The sequence below is a fragment of the Ylistrum balloti genome, unplaced genomic scaffold, assembly GCF_031769215.1.
Source record: "Ylistrum balloti isolate Yb309-2 unplaced genomic scaffold, AGI_CSIRO_Ybal_v1 Utg370852, whole genome shotgun sequence".
NCBI classification, from domain to species: domain Eukaryota; kingdom Metazoa; phylum Mollusca; class Bivalvia; order Pectinida; family Pectinidae; genus Ylistrum; species Ylistrum balloti.
Window position 1 is genome coordinate 281,672 of NW_026782489.1, and position 13,081 is coordinate 294,752.

The 13,081-nt window shown below is 37.4% G+C and overlaps 1 protein-coding gene across 2 annotated transcripts in view; it reads left to right on the forward strand.

The window, feature by feature from the left end:
* The window catches only part of LOC132559074 (gamma-tubulin complex component 2-like), a 35,396-nt gene that overhangs the window by 8,056 nt on the left and 14,259 nt on the right, over positions 1-13,081 (forward strand). Inside the window, exons 16-27 of one of the 2 annotated variants that reach the window (XM_060223682.1) lie at positions 167-209; positions 420-491; positions 1,251-1,425; positions 1,601-1,751; positions 2,029-2,208; positions 2,481-2,554; positions 4,380-4,480; positions 4,926-4,996; positions 6,628-6,648; positions 9,002-9,176; positions 11,763-11,906; positions 12,251-12,370. In XM_060223682.1, the coding sequence (XP_060079665.1) occupies positions 167-209; positions 420-491; positions 1,251-1,425; positions 1,601-1,751; positions 2,029-2,208; positions 2,481-2,554; positions 4,380-4,480; positions 4,926-4,996; positions 6,628-6,648; positions 9,002-9,176; positions 11,763-11,906; positions 12,251-12,370 (1,327 nt within the window). The remainder of the gene's footprint in view (positions 1-166; positions 210-419; positions 492-1,250; positions 1,426-1,600; positions 1,752-2,028; positions 2,209-2,480; positions 2,555-4,379; positions 4,481-4,925; positions 4,997-6,627; positions 6,649-9,001; positions 9,177-11,762; positions 11,907-12,250; positions 12,371-13,081) is intronic. The other variant, XM_060223683.1, reaches the window with a different exon arrangement.

The following is a 13,081-nucleotide window of genomic DNA, read 5'->3' on the forward strand; positions in this document are numbered from 1 at the left end:
ATGTGTGAAAATAGAATGATAAATTTTCAAAGAAATGATAATGATATATTTAGTGACAAGAAATATTGTATGATAAGGTTTATCAATATTATAAAGATATGTTTGCTTTACATGATTATCTGTGTCAAATGATTGGTAGGATAATTTAGATATAATGCTGTTGTAGGGACTCCAAAGGACAAGAGCTGTGTCTATATCTTACCCAGTCAGTAAGTATCTGTAACTATAGAGGGCATATCTTTTATTAACTTCTGTTATTATTATTTCTTACGTCAAGGATACTAGCTGTTTATTTAAACCTTTTATTTGTTTCAGATTTTAAAAAAAAATAAAATAAAACATGTCTTTTAGGTCCATTGTTTTGCGTCACAGATGATTCTATTTTTCCAACCTAAGTCATCAATATCTTATATTGACAGGCCTGTGTTCCATACTTTGAAATCTTGGAGAAATGGATCTACAAAGGAATCATATCCGACCCTTACTCTGAGGTCTGTATGTTACTGTTAAAACCAAACATCAATTGCTGTGTTGTTTGAATTTCCTCTCACCTATTGTGCATTTTATTAGATATAGAAAAGATTTCTTGGTCTAATACACAACAAAGTCTTGTCCCATATTTACTTGGTCTAATACACAACAAAGTCTTGTCCCATATTTACTTGGTCTAATACACAACAAAGTCTTGTCCCATATTTACTTGGTCTAATACACAACAAAGTCTTGTCCCATATTTACTTGGTCTAATACACAACAAAGTCTTGTCCCATACAATGATTCCTGTGATTTTAGTTCCTGGTAGAGGAGAATGAGACAATACAGAAATAGAATGATTCCTGTGATGATTCCTGTGATTTTAGTTCCTGGTAGAGGAGAATGAGACAATACAGAAATAGAATGATTCCTGTGATTTTGGCCTGGTAGAGGAGAATGAGACAATACAGAAATAGAATGATTCCTGTGATTTTAGTTCCTGGTAGAGGAGAATGAGACAATACAGAAATAGAATGATTCCTGTGATTTTAGTTCCTGGTAGAGGAGAATGAGACAATACAGAAATAGAATGATTCCTGTGATTTTAGTTCCTGGTAGAGGAGAATGAGACAATACAGAAATAGAATGATTCCTGTGATTTTAGTTCCTGGTAGAGGAGAATGAGACAATACAGAAATAGAATGATTCCTGTGATTTTAGTTCCTGGTAGAGGAGAATGAGACAATACAGAAATAGAATGATTCCTGTGATTTTAGTTCCTGGTAGAGGAGAATGAGACAATACAGAAAGAGAAGCTTCAGGAAGACTATAATGATGCATACTGGGAACAACATTACACTATCTGTAGGGAACGCATTCCTGTCTTCCTAGAACAAGTCGCTGACAAGATCCTTAACACCGGCAAATATCTGAATGTGATTCGTCTCTGTGGTGAGTAATTATGGTCATTTGCAAAATCCTAACACTGACAAATATCTAAACATGACTTTTCCTCAACTATTGTAATATTGCTGTAAGTAAACTGTTGCTGTAACTATTGCAAAATTGCTGTAATAAGAATTTAAAGTTCAATAAGACGAGCCTCAAAATATTGTTTTGTTGAAAGGACGGGATATTAAGTGTCCTAGTGCTGAGGAGATTGTGTACACCCTGAAAGATCGACGGTACACTGAGCAGATCGAGGGAGCTTACAACTATGCCAGCAAGGTGCTCCTGGAGCTGCTAATGGAGGAGAAACAGCTAATGGCTCGAATCAGGCAAGTGGTTACCTCTACTTCCTTGTTGTCCTTATAAGTACTTTCTGATCTGTTTATAATGAACATAGATCTACACAAATAACAAATATTCTGACTTCTGGATTATTAGATTTCTCTGTGATATTTAACTTCATTCTTGGCACATGGCTGATATCTTCGGTTATCTATTCAGATATTTGAAAAAGCTGAAATTCATTCGAATAACATTTTGGTTGTTTAAACCTAATGTAGATGACAGTTAAACTATTATGTAGAACAGGTACATTGCTTTTGATAGATCTATGAAGCACTACTTCCTACTGGACAAGGGAGACTTCATTGTTCAGTTTATGGATATGACAGAGGAAGAGATGAAACAAGACATAGATAAAATCATGCCAACACGTCTAGAGACTTTACTGGAGCTTGCTCTTCGGACCAGCACTGCTAATGTTGACCCCTTCAAGGATGACCTCAGGTACTGTATAGGGAAGCATCTAGCGGCCCCTGGCTGTATGCAATCCTTGTTTTTAAAAAAAATTCCTTCACTAATATCCCCAAATATAGACCATTTCATGGATGACTTTATGTGTGTATTTATATAAACACATTCATGTGTTGTATGGACTAAAAATTGACACAGATTAAAAATTGGGGGGGGGGGGGGGTGGAGACGTGACATTTCATGACAAATTCACAGTTTAACCTGCAATGATGTATCTAATGAAAAAATTCATGTCTTGATTGCAGAGTAGAATTACTTCCGTTTGACCTGATTACACAGCTCTTCAAGATCCTAACTATTGACACAAAGCTGGAGAAAGGTAAACATACAAAAATGCTTGATACGAAAGGCATGATGTGAAATATTTTGATAAGGATGTAGATTTATTGGGGATAAGGATACACAAAATGTCCATGGTTGTCTGTAGGCTTAGAACAGCTGTGGAGTATTCATCATCTCAAATTACTAGGGCCTATTTCATAAAAGATACACCACGTTAAGCATTTTGCCTGAAGCATGTAGCATAATTTTGTCTGAAGCATTAAAAGTCAGCAATCAATAATGTCCAAAATGAAATAAACAAATGACAACACCTCTTTTCATTGTTGATATGACAATGTAATCCAGCTATAAATCAACAGGAAATTACCAACATGTCAACATAATCTAAACAATAGTTCAATAAAAATAGGTAAAATATGAACAAAAGAAAGATTTACACAAAAACTCTTGAAAAAAGTAAAAGGAGATTAAGAACAGGTGTTCCAGAAGAGTAAGCGTCTTCTGCATCATCGATGGCACTCGCCATGTAACACTTTGTCAACTTAAGTAAGTAATGTCATCTTCTGAAATGAGAATGAGGTACACATCAATGGTACCAACAGGCAAAGTTATGAGCATCTGACACGTCCAGATTCATTTTGCACAAAGAAATAGAATAGCTCTCAATGAGATCACTTCGACAGCCATAAAACTTCCCAACAATTTTCATCAACCTGTATCTTTTGAAATCCTGTGTTACAAGTTTGTCTGTCAGTTTACTTTTTGCCCTTGACTATTGCATCAGCTGTGACATAAATACACCATTTGTTGTGAATGCAGGTAGGTGGCTATGTAGAAATAGAAAATTCACAGTATGGAAATTGAAGTCATCACACTTATCATATAACTTGGTTGAAAATTGTCCATGTTAGTTTCGTTATAGGAAAAGATTAAGATAAATGGCTGAGGTAGAAGAGTCAGCCGTGTCCTTGATTTCCAATCTGGTGGTTATATATAATGGATGTATTCAATTAATTTCTTCTTATAAAAGACAAGTTGTCATCAATATATCTGAATGAGAAATTCAACGACTTTGATAGCTCTTCGATAAATTCAGTCTTGTACAAAAACAAAAACAAATCTGTCAACAAAGGGGCACAGTTAGTTTCCATAGGTATGATTTTCATGATTCTTTTTCTTTGATTTAAATGTGTTTTTTACCAAATATGCTTTAGTTTAGTTCACAGCTATATATTTGTACTATTCTTCACATTTCTTAGAAAACTCTGATAACAAGAGAACACAGGCATTCTTTCAGTTAAGAATGGGGTAGGATGGTGTACAGAGAGGAAGAATAAAATATTCTTATATAAGAAATTTTTTTAGAAGAGGATGTTATGAATAAGATATTTTTCTCATGAATTTAGGTCATCTTCAAATTAAAGATACCTTTAAATGAATTGAAAATAAAGTGTTCATCCAACAGACTTACACCTGTACAGTGTGTATTACAGAGTTGACCCAACAGACTTACACCTGTCTGGACTAGAGTCTTTCTCTGGCTGTGTTGTAATCATGTTGTACAGTAGAGCTGTGTGTTACAGATTACAGAGTTGACCCAACAGACTTACACCTGTCTGGACTAGAGTCTTTCTCTGGCTGTGTTGTAATCATGTTGTACAGTAGTGTATTACAGAGTTGACCCAACAGACTTACACCTGTCTGGACTAGAGTCTTTCTCTGGCTGTGTTGTAATCATGTTGTACAGTATAGCTGTGTGTTACAGATTACAGAGTTGACCCAACAGACTTACACCTGTCTGGACTAGAGTCTTTCTCTGGCTGTGTTGTAATCATGTTGTACAGTATAGCTGTGTGTTACAGATTACAGAGTTGACCCAACAGACTTACACCTGTCTGGACTAGAGTCTTTCTCCTTTGACTATGTTGTTAAGTGGCCAGTATCTTTGGTCGTCAATAGAAAGGTAGGTACATATATATATATATATATATATATACACTTACATTCTATCATGGTAGCACTTGATAAAATCTGACAAAGCATATGCATCAGTATATAAGTCAATAGAAAGGTAGGTACATATATATATATATATATATATATATTTATTCTATCATGGTAGCACTTGATAAAATCTGACAAAGCATATGCATCAGTATATAAGTCAGTTGTTCATTAGAATTTAAATCACATGACCATCAGTATATAAGTCACATGACCATCAGTATATAAGTCACATGACCATCAGTATATAAGTCACATGACCATCAGTATATAGGCTGTATTCTTTATTTGCAGTGACTTAGTTTGGTTTCTGCATTTGATTTTTGTTCTAGTTTTTGTTTTTTATGTGGTCTGAAGATGTATTCTATCCTGTTCAGCTCCTGTAACTGTGCAGTATTTTTCAGGCACTCACCCGGTACCAGATGTTGTTCCGTCATCTGTTTTACTGCAAGCATGTAGAAAGACAATTGTGCAGGTGGGTTACTTACTTAATATGTATATATTGTTAATCAAACACTCATAAACATCACTCTGTCTAAACAACACACATCACTATGCCTAAACAACACATTAATCACTGTTTCAACAACACGCATCACTCTGTATCACTAACACAAACATCATCATGTCTAAACAACACACATCACTCTGCTGCACTAACACAAACATCATCATGTCTAAACAACACACATCACTCTGTATCACTAACACAAACATCACCCTGTCTAAACAACACGCATCACTCTGTATCACTAACACAAACATCACCCTGTCTAGACAACACACTTCACCCTTTATAAACAACACTTTAATCACTAAAGCCCAGCCCTAGGGCATAATATTAAAAAAATTAGGATTTTTGCCTGTTTCTTTCACTATTCCATGCATCTGTTGTCATCTGTTGGCATATAGCATCAATAGAAGGAATGTATGTCCTGAATTTTAGTGTTAGAATGAGACAGAGGAAATGAAAGGTTTGCTTTTGATTCGTTACTTCATTGCAAAACATTTACATTGCATAAGGAAGAGAGCGATATTCGTGTTCTCACAGAGTTCCTGAATTCTTTTGGAGAATACCAGAATCAGGGGGAACATGAATAGTACTGATCTGAGCAATCATTTGGCAAGATTCTTCTTATGTTATTGTTAAAACGAAAGACAGACAATAAAAAGATCCCTTTGTATACAATAACTGCTACCTAAACACCTGTAGATATTCCACAGCTACAAAGCACCTGTCAGGAAGGCATGCATTTCCTTAAAACCAAAAGATACATGTAACATCATGTAATTAGTCTGAAATTCTCATAAAACTTCTTCACAATACAGAGAATCACATTGAAGCAATGTTTTTCCTAGATTTCTATCCCATTGAATTAACAGTGTAATAGTCTGGTGTGGTAAGTACTCCAGACCTGTACCTGTATCATTATAGGAGGATCATGAAATTGTATAATGTGTACAGATAGCTTCAGTGGTAAGACTACTTGATAAGACTACACTTTGTATTCTGTTTGTGACTCAGTAAATGATACTAGTTAAAAAAAGTCTAAAGGTAATGGTGAGTAAGACTCATCCTCATAAGTAAGGCAATTATCTGTGTTATCCTACTTCTTAATTAAAACTGAAAGATTTTAGACAGTCTTTTGCTCTAGGGAATGTTACAACCAAATAATTCTGTGTTTTATATATGATGTATCTCTAGTCCTTGTGGGGACAACAGAGTCCAACAACAAAAAATAGACTGTTGTTCAAGCCCTACTCCTCAGTACAAAGTTATTTCAATCCGATTTGGCCTAAAATATATTTCATACAAGGTTCCATAGTGTAACTCAGGGAGAGGCTGTATTATTAAGAGACATGATCTGGTGTTACTCCTGTGAGGTATGGGGTGTCTGTTGTGATATGGAATGATTTTACTAGTAAGAGGGATGATCTGGTGTTACTCCTGGGAGGTATGGGGTGTCTGGTGTTACTCATGGGAGGTATGGGGTGTCTGGTGTTACTCCAGGGAGGTATGGGGTGTCTGGTGTTACTCCTGGGAGGTATGGGGTGTCTGTTGTGATAGGGAATGACTACATTGCTACATTACTGTGTGTTATGTAGAATACAACAGATTACCAAACTGTAAGTATATATATATATATATATAACTGGTTATTATACTGATGTATATTTCTGATGTAACAGTTAAAAGTATATCTGATACATATAACATGTATTTGTCTGTCTCTAGTTTCTCTCTGTTGTATTGCTCAGCCTAGTGTTCTTCATCCTCGTGGTGACTCAGGAATCTTCTGTTTGTCAAATTGTATTGTCAAATACATTTAACAAGTGAAAGTTTCCTACATGGTATGCCAGTCAGTTCTTGGTATATGAACAGAACATGTCCTCAGCCATTCAGTACCGAATGTATTATAAGTAAACATACCAGGATTTTTTTACTGAAAATATCCAAAAACAGGGGATAGGAGATTGTATACTGTAATGGGATCATAACAAGATGAGATTTTTTCCTGTAATTCATATCATATATTATTATAAGTAAACATACCAGGATTTGTATACTGTAATGGGTCATAACAAGATAGGAGATTGTATACTGTAATGGGTCATAACAAGATAGGAGATTGTATACTGTAATGGGTCATAACAAGGTAGGAGATTGTATACTGTAATGGGTCATAACAAGGTAGGAGATTGTATACTGTAATGGGTCATAACAAGGTAGGAGATTGTATACTGTAATGGGTCATAACAAGATAGGAGATTGTATACTGTAATGGGTCATAACAAGATAGGAGATTGTATACTGTAATGGGTCATAACAAGATAGGAGATTGTATACTGTAATGGGTCATAACAAGATAGGAGATTGTATACTGTAATGGGTCATAACAAGATATTCCAAATAAAATCCACCATATAAAATTATTCCATATATCAAGATCATATTTTGAAGATACTTATATATGTGTAACACAACAGGCCATGTTTAGATAGGAAGAAGAAAGGATAATGGATCTACATCACGACAGGTGATATCAAAGTCATTGTTAGAACATTACCTCTATCCTGACCATTGTAAAACATTACAGCCCCAGTGCTAGTAATTGTAGTAGATAAACCCTTTTTCATATTACTGTATAATTATAAGCCCGTATTTGTACATTCCTGTAAAGTGTAAATTCTGTTTTAGGAGATTTCTGTGTACCAGTACACATGCTAGGTCTCTGAGCATCTGTCTGTCTGTTTCCCCAATATAACACAATAATATATATTCACTAAGTTTTGTTCTCTCTTTGGATATCGAGATCAATGATTGTAACCCAAGCTTATGTCCTTGTCCATCAGCCTGTTCTGTACATCAAGAAATCATCAATAGTATACTTAATAAATAACAAATGGTTGCTATTCTTTCTAAAGTCAGACTATTCTTTATCAAAACCTTTTATATTAATGTTTGGAAATTCATTAACTGAATTGATGCTAATTTTCTTTAAGACTTAATGATTTATTTTTTTGCTACATTAATTCTATATAAAATATTGGAACAATAACCATTTCTAAAACAGCTTCAATGTGTCCCTTGTTTTGACTTGTGTATGTCCTGTATACATTATCATAGCATGATGAATGTCTCAGCTGCCTTACTCCTGAACTTTTCTGTAATTTCCTTCCTTGTACCCTGGAGGGCATGAGGGTTGGCCTCCTGTCCCAGTCCCATTGATTGTGATGTCTTAAGAACCTCCCTACATATATATATAGGTTAATCTTATGTTAAGTTGTAATATACATGTGACTGATGTACAATTCTGAGTCTGAGTTAATATAATGTTTCTGGCATGATTTCTTTTATAAATCAGACTTTCAGAGAGATTTATCACTAACTGTGTACAGTTAAAATCAACAAGCAGTGTAAAAAATTTCTTGTGATGGATCTGAACTGTTCAAGATGTGTAAACATGTACCTGTGTGGCCCTGGGTGTAAACATGTACCTGTATGGCCCTGGGTATAAACATGTACCTGTGTGGCCCAGGATGTAAACATGTACCAGTGTGGCCCTGGGTATACACATGTACCTGAATGGCCCTGGGTGTAAGCATGTACCTGTATGGCCCTGGGTATAAACATGTACCTGTGTGGCCCTGGGTGTAAACATGTACCTGTATGTCCTTTGATGTAAACATGTACCTGTATGGCCCTGGGTGTAAGCATGTACCTGTATGGCCCTGGGTGTAAACATGTACCTGTATGGCCCTGGGTGTAAACATGTACCTGTATGGCCCTGGATGTAAACATGTACCTGTATGGCCCTGGGTGTAAACATGTACCTGTATGGCCCTGGGTGTAAACATGTACCTGTGTGGCCCTGGGTGTAAACATGTACCTGTGTGGCCCTTGGTGTAAATATGTACTTGTGTGGTCTTTGCTGTGGGTGAATATGTAACAGTATTTTTTTTATTTTTTTTTTCATAGTGTTTGGATTGGGAACAAAGCTGCCAAGATGTACTCTCTCCACTCAGCTCGATGGTACTCGGCAGCTTTCGCATTACGACAACGCATGCTGAACTTTGTACAGAACTTTGAATATTACATGATGTTTGAGGTTGTGGAACACAACTGGCACATTTTCCAAACCAACATGGAATCAGTACGTATGCTTTAGGATGTTGTAGGAAGGGATGAGTATGGATTCATTGTATGTAGGCAAGAGGAATCTGTAGATGGCCAATATTTAATCAGTATACAGATAGAAGGGATTTAGAGAGAGGGTCAATGTGGAGTCAGTATTAGGTATGAGGGTTTTAGAGAGGTCAATGTGGAATCAGTATTAGGTATGAGGGATTTAGAGAGGTCAATGTGGAATCAGTATTAGGTATGAGGAATGTAGAGAGAGGGTCAATGTGGAATCAGTATTAGGTATGAGGGATGTAGAGAGAGGGTCAATATGGAATCAGTATTAGGTATGAGGAATGTAGAGAGAGGGTCAATGTGGAATCAGTATTAGGTATGAGGGATGTAGAGAGGGTCAATGTGGAATCAGTATTAGGTATGGGGGATGTAGAGAGGGTCAATATGGAATCAGTATTAGGTATGAGGGATTTAGAGAGAGTCTATGTGGAATCAGTATTAGGTATGAGGGATTTAGAGAGAGAGAGAGTTGAATCATTATGTTTTTTATGCTAAGAAAGTTTGTACATCATTTGTACATGAGGGATTTAGAGACAGGGTCAATGTGAGTCAGTATTAGGTATAAGGGATGTAGAGAGGGTCAATGTGGAATCAGTATTAGGTATGAGGGATGTAGAGAGGTGGGTCAGTGTGGAATCAGTATTAGGTATGAGGGATGTAGAGAGAGGGTCAATGTGGAATCAGTATTAGGTATGAGGGATTTAGAGAGAGTCTATGTGGAATCGGTATTAGGTATGAGGGATGTAGAGAGAGGGTCAATGTGGAATCAGTATTAGGTATGAGGGATTTAGAGAGAGTCTATGTGGAATCGGTATTAGGTATGAGGGATGTAGAGAGAGGGTCAATGTGGAATCAGTATTAGGTATGAGGGATTTAGAGAGAGTCAATATGGAATCGGTATTAGGTATGAGGGATGTAGAGAGGGGGTCAATGTGGAATCAGTATTAGGTATGAGGGATTTAGAGACAGAGTCAATGTGGAATCGGTATTAGGTATGAGGGATTTAGAGAGGGGGTCAATGTGGAATCAGTATTAGGTATGAGGGATTTAGAGAGAGTCAATGTGGAATCGGTATTAGGTATGAGGGATTTAGAGAGGGGGTCAATGTGGAATCAGTATTAGGTATGAGGGATGTAGAGAGAGTGTCAATGTGGAATCGGTATTAGGTATGAGGGATGTAGAGAGGGGGTCAATGTGGAATCAGTATTAGGTATGAGGGATTTAGAGACAGGGTCAATGTGGAATCAGTATTAGGTATGAGGGATTTAGAGACAGGGTCAATGTGGAATCGGTATTAGGTATGAGGGATTTAGAGAGGGGGTCAATGTGGAATCAGTATTAGGTATGAGGGATTTAGAGACAGGGTCAATGTGGAATCAGTATTAGGTATGAGGGATTTAGAGACAGGGTCAATGTGGAATCAGTATTAGGTATGAGGGATGTAGAGAGAGGGTCAATGTGGAATCGGTATTAGGTATGAGGGATGTAGAGAGGGGGTCAATGTGGAATCAGTATTAGGTATGAGGGATTTAGAGAGAGGGTCAATGTGGAATCGGTATTAGGTATGAGGGATGTAGAGAGGGGGTCAATGTGGAATCAGTATTAGGTATGAGGGATTTAGAGAGAGTCAATGTGGAATCGGTATTAGGTATGAGGGATTTAGAGAGGGGGTCAATGTGGAATCAGTATTAGGTATGAGGGATTTAGAGAGAGGGTCAATGTGGAATCGGTATTAGGTATGAGGGATGTAGAGAGGGGGTCAATGTGGAATCAGTATTAGGTATGAGGGATTTAGAGAGGGTCAATGTGGAATCAGTATTAGGTATGAGGGATTTAGATAGAAGGTCAATGTGGAATCAGTATTAGGTATGAGGGATGTAGAGAGAGGGTCAATGTGGAATCAGTATTAGGTATGAGGGATGTAGAGAGGGGGTCAATGTGGAATCAGTATTAGGTATGAGGGATTTAGAGAGAGGATCAATGTGGAATCAGTATTAGGTATGAGGGATTTAGAGAGAGGGTCAATGTGGAATCAGTATTAGGTATGAGGGATTTAGAGACAGGGTCAATGTGAGTCAGTATTAGGGATTTAGAGAGGTCAATGTGGAATCAGTATTAGGTATGAGGGATGTAGAGAGGGTCAATGTGGAATCAGTATTAGGTATAAGGGATGTAGAGAGGGTCAATGTTGAATCAGTATTAGGTATGAGGGATGTAGAGAGAGAGTCAATGTGGAATCAGTATTAGGTATGAGGGATGTAGAGAGGGTCAATGTGGAATCAGTATTAGGTATAAGGGATGTAGAGAGAGGGTCAATGTTGAATCAGTATTAGGTATGAGGGATGTAGAGAAAGGGTCAATATGGAATCAGTATTAGGTATGAGGGATGTAGAGAAATGGTCAATGTGGAATCAGTATTAGGTATGAGGGATTTAGAGAGAGAGAGAGAGTTGAATCATTATGTTTTTTATGCTAAGAAAGTTTGTACATCGTGATCAGTTGTTGTCACACATTAATTCCATGTGATTACTTTCCGCATGCTTAGGTTTCTAATGTGGATGATGTGCTGAACTACCACACAGACTTCCTCAACAACTGTCTGAAGGACTGTATGCTCACCAACCCAGACCTCCTGAAGATTGTCCACAAACTCATGATGGTGTGCGTTACCTTCTCCAACTTTATACAGGTATACGATAACTCAAGGTCACAAGGTCTTTACTTTGTTTGAGGTGTTACAACAGTTACTCAAGGTCAGAGGGTCATTAATCTATCGAAGGTGCTCTTTAAGGGTTACAACTCAAAATCACACCTGTCCACAGCATTGTTGTTTATAAGTAATGAATAAGAGATGTTACTACTTTCCCCTCATGTATCTCATGTTTCTGTAGATTAAATGTATATTATAACTTATCAGTGTCAGAGTGTCTCTAGTAATCAAGGAGATTTCCTCCAAGGTATGTTGAGATGGAGGCAGTTCCTTATCTTACAGGGTCCTCAGACTTGATGTATGTTATAAACTTTTCATTTCAGCGACTAAGTCAGAGTGCAACCCTAGAAATGGAGGAGGCTCCGTCTCGTGAGAGTTCACTACAGGGTCTTCAGGCCAGGAACAGGAAGGACACTTCTAACAAACAGAAGGCCAGCACAAAGGTAAGACAAATGGCAAGGATTCTGGCTTGTACACATACAAGGATGTGTCATAGACTAGGAGATAGACTACTACACAGACAAGGATTTATCATAGACAAGGAGACTGACTAGTACACAGACAAGGATGTGACATAGACTAGGGGACAGACTAGTACACAGACAAGGATGTGTCATAGACTAGGAGACAGACTAGTACACAGACAAGGATGTGTCATAGACTAGGAGACAGACAAGTACATAGACAAGGATGTGTCATAGACTAGGAGACAGACTACTACATAGACAAGGATTTATCATAGACAAGGAGATTGACTAGTACACAGACAAGGATGTGTCATAGAATAGGAGACAGACAAGTACATAGACAAGGATGTGTCATAGACTAGGAGACAGACAAGGACATAGGCAAGGATGTGTCATAGACTAGGAGACAGGCTAGTACACAGACAAGGATGTGTAATAGACTAAGAGACAGACAAGGACATAGACAAGGATGTGTCATAGACTAGGAGACAGGCTAGTACATAGACAAGGATGTGTCATAGACTAGGAGACGGGCTAGTACACAGACAAGGATGTGTCATAGACTAGGAGACAGACTAGTACATTAACAAGGATGTGTCTTAGACTAGGAGACAGGCAAGGATGTGTCATAGACTAGGAGACAGACAAGTACATAGACAAGGATGTGTCATAGACTAGGGGACAGAC